The sequence below is a fragment of the Pholcus phalangioides genome, unplaced genomic scaffold, assembly GCF_987345545.1.
Source record: "Pholcus phalangioides strain wild (caught in Gottingen) unplaced genomic scaffold, Ppha-v1.0 ptg000017l_1, whole genome shotgun sequence".
NCBI lineage: Eukaryota > Metazoa > Arthropoda > Arachnida > Araneae > Pholcidae > Pholcus > Pholcus phalangioides.
The window spans coordinates 63,560,419-63,574,704 of NW_028301610.1; the positions used below are offsets into that span (position 1 = coordinate 63,560,419).

The window sequence follows — 14,286 nt, forward strand, 5'->3', positions numbered from 1 at the left end:
TATAATTACCTATCATTTTCTTGTAAAAGATGTAGCCTTGTCTTTCAAGTTCGTAATAAAAGGCACTGAGGAAATTAGAATGTTTTGTCGATGGTAATGTAAGAAGCAAATAGGCTTTTCCTGTTTGGTTACCTAAATGCGAAAAATACATTGTTATTTATCTAATCGAAGTATCAAAAATATTCTTAAATTTTCTTTTCACAGTAATACCGAACTGTGATGGTTTAGAAAATTGTGTACATGCGCGCAGCTAAAAGTACTTGATATGTAAAATATCGTGTTAATTTCTATGTGTAAGTTCATGGATTGCGTGGAATCTTTTTAAATACATTCATGTTCAGAAGATGAATAATCAGTTTATATAAACAATTGCATTTATTTTTCCTTTTACACGTAACGATGAAAAATTCTTATTTTCTTCTTACATATGAATTAAAACGTTAATGCGTGCAAAAAGTTTTCGTTTAATGTCGTAATTCAGTTCTTATACGGCTGATAGAAAAAAAAATTGTTTGAACCGATTCTATTTGGTGCACTCAATTTTTTTCGTTCGTCTACCAAAAGTATAGTTTCCCAAACTTTTTGTTCCTTATCCCCTTCAAAATTTTTTTATTCTCTCATCACCCCCCAGGATCCTATGTTATACTCATATATATAGCTTCTATCGCCCCCCCCCCGACCATTCCATTGCCCAGCGGAGGGCGATATTGCCCGCTTTGGGAAACACTGATTTAAAGTGAAGTGAGAGAAAGTTCTTTGTTTCTTAATGTACGGCCTCCACGACAGAGACTAGCAGCGAAATAATATATATTTATTACTCTCCCAAAAGGTTCACAGAATTTGTCTACTATCACAACTCTGATAATTACTACGAAGTAGCAGCGTTTTTGTATACAGGGTGATTAGGAAAAGATGAGAAAAACTTTAAGAGGTGATAGTACACACCAATACAAACAATTGTCATCGAAGAATGCATGGTCTAACATGAAACGCAAACGCGCTAGCGCGAATTCAAACGACCGCTCCACAAAATGTTAAAACGGCATTCCTGTTGAAATTTATCGGTAGGAAAAGAACACCATGCATTGTAAATGTAACCTGGGCAGAAGAAACCATTTGCAAATCTGCGTGAGTGAAAAAAAAAAGCGAACGCCAGCCCTGTGTGAAGTTATTCCAGCGTGCAACCGTTCTAACAGTTATAACGTACGGGATAATTGCGCACTTTAGTAATACTAGAAAAGCAGACGCATTTCATTTAAGGAGCTGCAAATTGAAGTAACACAGAGGCAGCACGAATGTACGGTGAGCGTTTCCTCAATCCGAAAACATTTGCACGCTTGCATCGGCGGCTGTGCGAAACGGGATCCTTTCTCGCTACCCGGTCTGATGGAGGGCGTACAAGGACTGCTAGAATAGCAGGTGAGGAAGACGAGATTTTGGAGATGGTGGCAGATCAGCCAACAACACACGAGCCGTGGCCTTGGTGTGCCACAATCCACATGGAGGATGCTGAAGGGTGAGAGGTTGCACCCATACCATTTCAACGAGTCCAAGCATTGAATGAAGATGATTATGCTCGTCGCGTAGACTTCATCCGCTGGCTCCTACAGCACGCCCAGATTTTGCGGCAACTGTTCTTTTCTCCGATGAATGCACTTTCGCACGAGATGGCGCATTTAATACCCACAACAAACATGTCTGAGCGTCTGTAAATCTACATGCCACAGATCCACATGTGCATCAGCGACGCTTCTCCATGAATGTTTGGGCAGGAATTATCGGCGGCGACCTAATAGGAACGCCTTGATGGGGGCAAATACCGGACGTTTCTGCAAAAGGTGCTGCCAGACTTGCTGGAGGATGTTCCAACTGCCCTTTGACCGCATATGTGGTTCCAGAACGATGGAACTCCAGCCCATTTTGGCAGTATCTGGACGCATCGAGTGAGGTGGTCTTGTAGATTGGCCACCACTATCGCCCGATTTGTCGCGTCTAGATTTCTTTTTGTGGGGACAGAAGAGTCTAGCGTATGACACTCTTCACTGTGAAGAGGACAAAATCGCAAGACTTTCCTCTGCTGCTGGGGAGGTTCGCGATATGCCTGGTATATTTCAGAGCGTTCGCCAATCCCTCCTTCACCGCTGTTCTTGCATCACCGTTGGTGGTCACTCTTTTCAGCAATTATTCACATTAAGATTGTTTTTTTAACGTATACGTTATTCTTGTGTTTTACTATGTTCTGCCCTGTACCACGTTTGCATTTCATTTTAGACCATGCATTCTGTGTGTACTACCACCTCTTGCAGTCTTTCATACATATACATCCTCCATACTGCTGTTGATGTGCTATTACGTCGAAAAAGTTTGAGAAAATATGGTTACGGAAGTTTTGAAGGATTTTATATATCAATATGAACTTAACTCATTGATAGCTTGGCGTACAGTTGATGCTTTAAAATTTTTGATTTCAGACGAAATAGAAATTAATATCTCCGATTACCTTGTTCCCAATAGTATTTGATAAATTTATCAGCGATGTCGATTCCAGCTCTAAGTCTGGCTTGAGAAGATAGACCAGAAAGTTTCAAATCAGCATATAAAAGAGCAAGCTCTTTTCGGTACACCGGGCTACCTATATATATGTCAGAAGAAAAATCGTATAAATAAACTCAAAAGGCAAAGCAAATACAAAACGTTTTATTATTAGATGGATCCCTAAACTGTGAGCGTTTAAGGTAGACACATCTTTCACACAGCTGTTGATAATTTTTATTCACACCCAAAATGAATATTGTAACGGAAAACGTCCTAGGATTGGATTGGATTTTAAATTTATTGGCGCAAGGACCAATTAGGTCAAACTGCGCCAAAAACAAATATAAAAATGTCTTTTTGTCATGTCAAAAACTAAAACTGTGCATGATAAAAAACATAAAACAATGACATAAATTGTAAAAACTATAATTTGTCGTACAAACCAATGGCTTTGGTGAATTTAAAAATGCGAGATACATCGCTATTGTCAGATAAAATGTCGCGAAGTGAAAGATGATTCTGACCAAAAGCGGTCGTAAAATGATGACGATGATGCGAGCAATGGACTTTGACAATGAGGGCACTGCGGTTGACTCTCTCGTAGTAAAAGATATGATTGTGTGAGGCGACTGTGTCCTATGCGTAACCGGGCAAGCAGAACTTCCTCCTTTCGGTTAGTTCTGCAGCTCGAACGCCAATGGCCAAGTGTGTGCTTGATGGCATGAAGTTTATTATTTATTTGATTGTTCCAGTGCTCCTGCCAGCGGCGATGCATCACTTCCCGGAGGATTGAGAAGTGGTCACTTGCAGGTATCAAAAGGCTATTATCAATGTTAGTTGTTGTTCGAGCTGCGTTGTCTGCTTTTTCGTTGCCCGGTATTCCTACATGACCTGGTACCCATTAAAATTTTACTGTGGTACCATGATGAGTGAGGTAATGCAGTTCATGGAAAATGGCATGAATGAAAGGATGAATGTGAAAAGTAAAAGAACACAGTGCTTGTAATGCGCTGAGAGAGTCCCTATAAATGATGCATCGTCGGTGGCGTTTGCGTCGTATATGACGTAGAGCCTGAAGGATTGCGTACAGCTCTGCCGAATAAATAGAAAGTATGGCGGAAAGTTTGAAAGATGTCTCCTCACAGCAGATGTAGGCACAACCGACATGCCCAGGGCTCTTAGAGCCGTCGGTATATATGGGAAAGTACCTGTTGTACCTACCCCTGTGCCTAAAGAATATCTGTCGATATATGACATCTGCTGTGGTGGCTCTAGGATATAATGATAATGAAAGAAAGACATCTGGCAGAGACTGCTCCCATGGTGCCAGTTGCCAAGCAACTGGGGCCACACGACTGATGTCTAATTCTAGTTCTTCCACAAGTGCCCTCATACGAAGACCGTAAGATGGAACACATGAAGGGCGAGCAGCAAAAAGTCTATGAAATGAGGGATTAAAAATCACACGATGAAGTGGATGATCTGGAAAAGACTTCATTTTGATATAATATTTCAAAGAAAGTTGCTGTCGTCTCGATGTCAGTGATGGCTCGTTGCATTCGACATACAGGCTCTCCATTGGAGACGTCCGGAAAGCTCCAGAAAAAATCCGCAGGGCGAGATGGTGGACTGGGTCGAGCACACTCAGATAGCTCCGAGGTGCTGACCCGTATACAATGGAGCCGTAGTCGAGCTTTGATCTTATTAAAGATTTGTATAAGTGGAGGAGCGACTTACGGTGAGCTCCCCACGATGTAGAAGAGATGACCTTCAAGAGGTTCATCGTCTTCATGCAACGAGCTCTTAGTTGCGCAATTTGAGGTTTGAAAGTGAGTTTATTGTCAAATGTAATGCCGAGGAATTTTGTATTTTCTACAATAGGTATTTGACTATTATTTAAAAATAATTGTGGGTCATCATGAAGCTCACGACGCCGGCAAAAATGCACAGCGACGGTTTTGTCGGCGGAGAAAGAGAAACCGTTATCATGAGCCCACTTGCTGATCTTGTTGAGTGCGGTTTGTAATTGTCTCTCGGCTGACCTCATATTCACTGATTGATACGATATCAACAGATCATCCACGTAGAGTGCGCCGGTGACAGACAACGGGACTTGGTTCAACACCCCGTTGAGTCTTAAAATAAAAAGTGTAACACTTAAAATGCTACCTTGAGGTACACCTTGTTCTTGAATTTGGGAAGCTGATAACGTGCTTCCGATCCGTACTTGAAAGATGCGGCGAGCAAGAAAGTTCTTAATGAAAATGGGCGAGTTGCCCCGCAAGCCGCAATTATAGAGGTCCGAAAGAATTCCATGCCTCCATGTACGATCGTAGGCCTTTTCTATATCGAAAAATATGGCTAGCATATGCTCCCCCTTTACGAATGCTTGTCTTATTGATGTCTCAAGGCGTAACAGATTGCATGTTGTTGACCTGAACCGTCTAAAGCCGCTTTGATGTTTAAATAAAATATTGTTAACCTCAAGGTAGTGCATAAGGCGATAGTTGACCATGCGTTCCATGAGCTTACACAGACAACTGGTCAAAGCAATAGGTCTGTAACTGTTAGGTTGTTGAGGATTTTTGCCAGGTTTCGGGAATGCACGAACTATGGCTGCTCGCCAGGTGTCAGGAAATGAATGACTGACCCAGATCCGATTAAATAAAATGAGTAAATGCGACAGATTCTGGTGAGAGATGCCGAATCATGGAATAATGAATAGCATCGGGCCCTACAGCTGAGTCAGGACTTCGCTGCAATGCCGTCGTCAGTTCATGAAGGGTGAACAATGAATTGTACCCCTCCGGTGTAAAAGCCCGGAAGGTGTACGATGTACGTTCGGCTGATGATTTAATGGGATGAAACGATGGGGGATAGTTCGCATCACTGGAAACAGCAGCGAAATGGGCGGCGATGGTGTCCGCAATATCCCTCACATCGCTAATGATAGTGCCACTGGTATTAAAAATGGTGAGAGGATGAGAATGATAATGACCATTGATTTTTCGGATCCGGTCCCAAATAATTTTGGATGAAGTTGATGAATTGATTCCCGTCGTAAACTTTTGCCAGGACTCGCGTTGAGCCTGGCGCCTGGTTCTTCTCGCTATCGCCTTTGCTTTTAAAAATGCCAACTTGTTGTCATGGGTAGAATACCGCCGGAACCTACTCCATGCTTTCTTTTGAGCTTTAATAGTGAGATTACATTCATGGTTCCACCAAGGTTTAGGAAATTTCGGAAGTTTCGAGGAGATTTTTGGAATTGTTTCACTTGCTGCAGAGATCATACAACTGGTCACAAGGTCGACACAGTGGTCGACGTCAGGTTGCGAAACCATATCCTCCGTGATTTCTGCCTTGACCGTGAAGTCAGCCCATCGGGCGGCCACAAGCTTCCACCGAGGAGGTCCCTCAGGTATGCTATGGTGTCGGTCAAGGCACTTAACCATTAGAGGAAAATGATTGCTCCCGTGGAGGTCTGGATCAACCGACCAGGACCAGTTGGGCAAGAGTGAGGGTGAACATAAGGATAGATCTATTGCAGTGAAACTATTGTTTGGGGCATGGAAATGAGTGAAACTGCCATCATTCATGATGGCGAGGTCCATGTCGTCTTACAGCCGTTCAACCATTTCCCCACGTGGGGTGTTGCTGTTAGAACCCCATATCATGTTATGTGCATTGAAGTCTCCAAGAAGAAAAAATGGTGGAGGTAATTGATCAATCAGATCTTCTAGATCTCTCTGTAAGATGGTGTCATTTGGTGGCAAATAAATGGAACAGATGGTAATTCTTAGGGCTGTAGAGATTTCCACCGCGATAGCTTGCAGGTTCGTGCGCAGCGTTAAAACGCGCGACGACACATGATGTGGAACCAGCAGAGCAACACCGCGGCAAGCTCTACTCCCGTCATCGTAATCAATACGGAACAGGGAATGTCGCCTGATGTTCCATGTGTCCGAGGGCTTCGTGAAAGTTTCCTGGAGTGCCACGCAAACAGGATGATAGCGATTGATCAAATCCTTGAGATCTTCGTAATTGGATCTAAGACCACGAATGTTCCATTGAATAATGTTGGCCATAAATTTCAAATAGATGTAGACGGTTCGAGGTCTTTGAACTTATTTCGGTCCAATTTCCGGCGAGTAGGATCTCGATAATCCTACAGAATCCGGTACATGTCACCAATTGATTTGTCATCAAGAAGTGACATGTTTTGTAATGTAGGCTGCTTCTTTGCTCTCTGAATGGCTTTTCTTGAATATCCGGTCTTGAATAGTTTTATTTTAGATTTATTTCCACTATTGAATTTTGGCTTAGTAGCTGTAGTTACTTTGAATGTGTTCGCTGTTGCTTTTCCTGCTTCTTCGGAGGTGGTGGACTCCTTCTGTAATCCAGCAGAGCAACAGCAGCCACAACTATTACATGGTTGGTTAGATGATGTTTGAGTTGATGTATCAGCTATAGGTTCAGTCTGAGTTGTTACAGATGCTTTCGTGACATTGTTAGTCTTATTAGTTGTTGATGGATTTGTTAGCATATTAGAGTATGATCTACTAGCTATTGGAGTTTGGTTAGAGATTATACGACGGCGTGCTTCAATATATGAGATGTTATTGAGAACCTTGATCTTCTGGATCTCTTTTTCTTCATTCCATTTCGGACATTTCCTGTCAAATGCGGGGTGGTCGCCACCGCAATTGACGCACTTGAATGGTGAATTAGTGCAGCTGTCCGAAATGTGGTCCCTCTCGCCGCACTTTGCGCAGGTGGGTTGACCACGGCACGCCATTCGTGAGTGACCGAATTTTTGGCAGTTGAAACATCTTACAGGGTTAGGTATGTATGGCCGGATATGGAGGTTATAGTAACCGATTTTGACATCTTTCGGCAATGTTGGGGATGAAAATGTCAGAATTATATTTTGTGATGGAGCTAGATTGCCATCTTTGCGGCTGATATGTTTGGCAGATGTTACGCCTTGAGACGCTAGCTCCTGGGTTAGTTCATCTTCATCCATGTTAATTAAGTTAGGGTCTGAGATGACGCCACGTGAATAATTCAGCGTGGGGTGGATTTTGATTGTTATGGGAATGTCCCTGAGAGATGTGAGCTTTTGATTGAGTTCGGCTTGTTTGGGAGTGTTAGTTTCGACGAGAAGGTCTCCTGAACGGAGAGCCATCACTGATTTCAGAGTTCCAACTGCGCCATAGAGAGATTTATCAATCAAGAATGGTGATACTTTTGACAGCTGTTTATTGGCATCAGAGCTATGCAAGAAGAAGAATGAGACAGATGACAGATTTGAAGAAGTGAAACAATTGTCTCAGAAACCGCTAAGTGCAGTTCTTTGACGTTTTGGTGCATTTTTTGTTTTTCCCATATTTGAATGGGTATTGTTCCACTCTCACCCACCATGCAGCCCTACGAGGGGACGCGCCCACGTAACCGGTGAAGGTTAGTAGCAACGTCAGGTTAGGTGAGAGCTATACACCACCAAAGCAGGCGAGCAGACGCGTTCAAGATCCAAGATCGTCGTGAAGCAGCACCAACAAACCTCAACGACGTCCGGCAGGCTCGGCCCCTCTACCTGCCCAGTAGTGTAACCCCTTCAGCCACCCAGGCGACCAGAGCCGATTGACCTGGACGGGGCTAATCCAAGCCTCCCGTTTCGGCTGAATCCGAGGCCAAAGCTAGCGCATCAGGCTAACCAGGATCCCCATCTCCAGCCTTACGGGTCTCCACGCACGGCAAACACGCAGGTAGACAGCGTCCCGGATGGAGCATACGCTAGAAGCAATGCCCCATCCAGGAGGACCCCTCCCCGCCCGAGCGGGGCTCACAATGAGGGGTTGAACACAGAAGACAAACATGTACGAGACGCAAGACATGTACTGCAAGATGTGTAGAAATAAACATGTAATTTGGGCTATTGAAGGTGAAGTATATGAGCACAAAAAGCGATGACAATGACGTGTGATAGATTTAGCGTTACCCAGAGTGCACCACGAGGAGGCCTATCACATTACACCCCGAAAACGTCCTACAAAGAGGGTCAGTACAGCAGAACGATTGTCACATTTTTATGACTATATAAGACTTTGTTTATAACTTTTAAAACTTAACAGATCTAGCAAATCTAAATATCATCGGATAGAGGATAACAAAGACCTAACATAACATTCTGGAAATATCTGATGACGTCATAACCCCAAAGAAGATAGCTCTGAAATTAGTATTGCTCTACTCTCCGACAAGTGAGCACCACAAGCGAAGTGTTTTGTAGCTGTTTAAATACAAAATAAGAATAAATAGTACAACAGTAAGTGTATCTGACAATTTTTGGAATAAGCATACAAAATCGAAGTGCGAAAAATTTTTAAATTTCCCTATTTTATCAGAAATGTCCAAATATGGTGAATAAGGCCAGGATTACACTATAAATGTTTGATAAAAATATTTTACAAAACTTGAGAGAAGAAAACCACCGATAAACATATTGCTTATTGGTAAAATTTTTCAAGTTTTATAAAATAACTTTCTAAAACTTTTAGTGTAATCCTGGCCTAAGAAGCAGGGACAGGTTGGCGACTTTTTTCCGGCACCAAATATGTCCGACGGCCCGAGAAAAAGCCGCCAGACACTACGTGCGCCAGAAAAAAAAATCGCCAGCATAGAAAACAATAAAAACAAATGGTATAAACAAAAATAAGCTCTGGATTGTTTACAAAATAAAACTGTGGATAAAAATAAATCAATCAGGGTTTAAATAAAACCCGGACCGTTGTAAATTATAAATCGATCAGGGTTTAATGGTCTCCCAAACTTTTAGTTCCATCACCCCCCTTCTTCAGAAATTTTTTCCTTTCATCGCCCCCCAACTTAAGTAAGCCCATAGGATCCTATGTTGAATAAGTAGATTCCATCGCCCACTTTGGGAAACACTGGTTTAAATAAAACCCGGGCATTGTGTAAATAAAGGAAAAAAAAGGGAACAATACAACCTGACCAGACGACGAAAATGTAATCCAAACACTCGGAACAAACACAAACGACAAAATGGCTGTACGGCTGTTTGAAAAGACGCGCTACAACAACTAACGCCGCCTGGCAGAATTTTTCAGAACAGCATTAATCTCTGTTCGTTCTAACTTGGGTCCTGATGTAAATGAAAGCACGTGTGCGATGCCCAAAATGATTGGTTGAAAAACATTTCACCTTTTCTTACTGTGCAACACCGCAAAAAATATAGTCCTTTGCCCCTCATACCATAAAATACCTCATAATTTTTTTTTTTTTTTTAATATTTGTTCCATGTTATCTGGAAGACGGGAAAATTTTTTTTTTAAAGATCGGTCACAAAGCGTTTTTGCTGCTATGTCTTCTAGGTGGGTGTTGACAGGATACGCCTTTCTCACTCAAACATTACCGTCCCCTTTTGAAACGGAAGTTTCATTATATTATTATTCCCATTAGCAAACAGATTTGCCATACACTTGTATACGCTTCTTCAATAGTTCTTGCAAGAAAAAGAGCTTTCTTCTTTATTGTTTGATGACATAAATGAAATATGCGTGTCTATCTTGTTTGGCAGAGCCATTTGAAAATTCATTCCTTTGCAGCTGCTCTGTACTCCTATAAACAAAGTTGCTGTCAACAAGATTTTTTTCTCACCCACACGCTTTGACGTACACTGGATACGGTTGGGGGGGGGGGGGGGTTCACTTAACGTTCGTGGTGAATATACGCATTTTAAAAGAATTCGCACTTCTGCTTGAGCAGCTTGTTGGGAGGAAGTGATATTTTTTTCGTCGAAGGTGGCGAGCCGAAAAAGTCTGAGAATTATCACGAAGACATGAAGGTAAAGTTTTGAAAATCTGGTTCGAAAGAGTAATGCTCATTTTTGATTCAGTTAGCCTCATTATGACAGACACTATAGATTCCGTGAGAAAGCCTGGCCTGGGGCCCATTAAAGATGCCAGTCCAGGGGCTCCTGCTGCTGAATGTTGGGGTGATGGCTCGCAACCTACGCACGGATAAGAAACCGAAATTGTCTTGACAAAAACTGGATATCAACAACAGGTTGAAGTAAAGAAACGAAATAATATGTGGATGACTCTCTCGTCAAATTGGAACTGCTACAGCCGGTGGATTATTATGAAATATTTAATTATACAGACCCGCAAGAAAAAAAAAAGCGGCAACACAACGGTAAGTTGTTCATCATTTGTTTCACGTTACAATTGGTAGCATATCTGGCCCAGGAAAATCATACGGCGTTAATTAGCTCAGAAATAAAATTGTAAAATTCTGAAGAAAAAAAAAAGTAATAAGAAAAAATGTGGATTTTTCCTCACTATCTGCCTTAATAATAAACAACTCGCACAAGCTTTTGTAACGACCGTGGCCCCACATCCTACCGAAAGACCCCCCAGGCTGTGATCTTTGGCGGGCCCTCAGACCAACCCAGGGACGCGGGAAGTCAAAAATGATTGGTGTTGCTCAAAGTATGTCAATTATTTCTTTGTACAGGCCACGATATTTACACATTTTCGGCTGACCATACGTCCTTTTTTGAAGTAGAGTGTCCCGTTTTTTTTGTTTCGAATCTATTTGATTTCAGCGATGACCCGTTCTTCAACCTACTTTTGCAGTAGGGGTAAGATTTTTACCACAGTAAAATGTAACAAACCTATCCAGATGGGGGTATAGGGGTACCATGTCTGCCCAAAGACCAGTGCTGCCTTAACGCATGGGCCCACCCGGGCACCTCAAAAGAAGCTGGCCTCACAAAAATGAGACCCAATTAAAATTTTCGAGAATTTGCCAGGTGGAATCTCAGAAAAATTACTTGGCCCGGGGGCCCATGACGCTCTAAAGACGGGACAGCCCTGCCCAAGACAACCAAAAATTAAAATTATTTTTTTCAATAAATTAAAGGTATTTTTTTCTTTCAATATTTTATGTGTGCTGTATTTTTCTATTTCTGTTAATTTAAAATGTCTCTGGGACAGATAACTTGTGCCCAGAGCCGTCTTAAGAGCATCGTGGACACCCGGACCAAGTAATTTTTCTGTGGCCTCACCAAACAAATTTTCGAAAATTTTAACCATATCTCATTTTTGTGAGGCTCTTTCTCCTGAGGCCCCCAGGTAGGCCCATGTCTTAAGACGGCACTGCCTGTGCTCCCCTTATAATATTCACATAAAACTGTGAAATTCTATTATAAACCGATAAAGTGGTGGAAAATGGGTTTAATCATCAATCAATGATGTGGTTTTGATCATCAGTTCTTTAAAACCATGCTATTGCCAATTCCCTTTTTTGAAATCGAATAATTCTATCGTATATATTTTACAGTTTTTTGGATTGGATTGTTGATGATTTAGTTGGATTCGCGTTTCAAGTTCTCCGATAATTTAAATTGACAACCATCACCACAGAGTAAAGTCGCGGAACATTTAAGTATAGTGTTTTAGAATATTGGGGAAGCTTGCATTGAAAGTGATACAAATACATAAAGCAGGGGTTCTCGAACTTTGTGCCGCGGCACCCTGCAAAGGTTTTTCGAAGAGACTCTTTGTTAAACTGCTCTGTGGGGAGCCGCGGATAAGCGTTGATTAGAGAAAGAGGTGCTGCGGGTGGGAAAAGTTTGAGAGAACTCGTGACGTATATATAAGTGTATAAGATGCCCCACACATCCTCCAACGCTGCCTGCACTAGGATCTTTGATGAGCCCCCAGGCCAAGTGATTTTTCTGAGGCCGTATTAGGCAAATTGTCGAAAGTTTCAACCAGATCTAATTTTTGTGAGACTCCTCTTTTTTTAGACCCTGAGCTGTGCCTGGGTGGGCCCATTCTCTTTGACGACATTTCCGCCCTTACCTAAGGGGCCCGGTGCGTCTCAACAGTTTCAGACACGAAAAATATTTGCCCGATTTTATATATTTGGTGGGGGTAAAGAATCGGCATCCATTATTTCAAAATATACAAGAATGCTGCGAAATATCCATAAAAAAAATACTGAATATAGTCCTCCGACAACGAGATGAATTTTCGCTGCGTCATGTCACGTCACGTCGGATGATTTTATTCAATTTTTTTTTGGTAAAACGATTGCACATCGAGAAAAGTTCATCAGTGACTGAGCTTTCACGATTGCCATATCCTTCTAGGATCAAATAGAATCGTTTGACGTGACATGACGTGCCGTACCCAAATCTCATCTCGTGGTAGGAGGACAATTTTATTTATTTTATTTATTTATACAATATGGATTGGCCGAGGCCAATACAAGAGGATGCGGAATTATATATGGCAAAAATGTCGATTGATGGTACGAGAAAATTCGGAAATCGTAGTGCAATCTACAATATTTGATGGTAGGTTGTTCCAGTCGATAATAGTTCTTGCGAAAAAGCTGAATTTGTGACAATCTGAAGAGGCAAAGATAGGCTGTAATTTTTTGGAATGATTGAGTCTAACAGAGAAATGAGAAGGTTGGATTAGAATATTGGATGTGTCAATATTAAAAACCCCATGGAGGAGTTTGTAAAGAAAAGTTAAACGAGAGATAAGTCGAAGAGAGGAGAGCGGTTGGATATTGAGTTGTCGCTTGAGTTCCGTTATGGAGACAGATGAAGACCAACAGTTAAAAATGAAACGAGTGGACTTATTTTGGATAGATTCTAATTTGTCCATGTTGGTTTGGGTGTGGGGGTCCCAGGCTTCACAGGCATAGGAGAGGGCAGGGAGAATATATGTTTGGTAGCACAAGTGACGAACATGACGAGTGGAGTATTTTAGGTTACGGCGAAGGAAAAACAGTTTTTGGAGACATTTATTAAAGATATAATCAACGTGAAGGTTCCAGCGGAGATCGGAAGAGATTATAATGCCCAGGTATTTATATTGGGAAACCTCAGAGATCAAAGAGTCTTTTATAGAATAGGGGAATTCGTGAGGGATTCTTTTACGGGTCACTTTCATAAAAACAGTTTTTGAGAAATTGAGGGGTAATTCCCAGGCTGAGCACCATTTGGAAATAATGTTAAGGTTGTGTTGGAGAGATTCTTGGTCAGAAAGATTGGACACTGTTTTATAGATGACACAGTCATCAGCGAAGAGTCTAATGCGGCAGTTTATGCAGTCGGGTAGATCATTTATGTAAATTAAAAATAATAAAGGTGAGAGGACCGAGCCGTGGGGTGTGCCAGATTTGGCATGGAGAAAAGGAGAGTTCTGGCTCTTCTACGAGACAAACTGGCTACGGTTAATAAGAAAGGCCTCCACCAATTTCAGCAGTTCAACATTTAGTCCAAGGTATGAAAGTTTTAGTAGAAGTTTATTATGGGGCACCCTGTCAAATGCTTTGGAAAAATCTAGGAAAATTATGTCGGATTGGAGGTTTTTATCAATGGAGTCTGTTAAGTCATGTATGAAAAGTGTTAATTGGGTAGATACTGATAACGATGATCGAAATCCATGTTGGTTAGGGAAGAAAAAGTTAATCGAATCGAGGTGGGTACGGATATTCTTGGCAATTATGTGTTCTAAGAGCTTGCAGCAAGAGGAGGTGATTGCAATAGGTCTAAAGTTGAGAGGGTGGGAGAGTGAGCCAGATTTATGGATGAGAATTATCTTATTAATTTTCCAGTCATTGGGTAGGTTAGAAGTATTCAGTGAGACGTTGAATATAATGAGGAGATAGTTGCAAATTTCATTGGCACAGAATTTTAGAATATGGTTG

At 41.7% G+C, this 14,286-nt stretch overlaps 1 protein-coding gene across 1 annotated transcript in view; it reads right to left on the reverse strand.

Moving 5' to 3' along the window:
- Positions 1–14,286, reverse strand: part of LOC149074625 (dermonecrotic toxin SpeSicTox-betaIIA1-like) — a 137,952-nt gene that overhangs the window by 117,474 nt on the left and 6,192 nt on the right. The window contains exons 2-3 of the mRNA XM_089247361.1: positions 2,501–2,632; positions 10–132 (exon numbers count right to left, since the gene is read on the reverse strand). Coding sequence (XP_089103487.1) covers positions 10–132; positions 2,501–2,632 — 255 coding nt within the window. The remainder of the gene's footprint in view (positions 1–9; positions 133–2,500; positions 2,633–14,286) is intronic.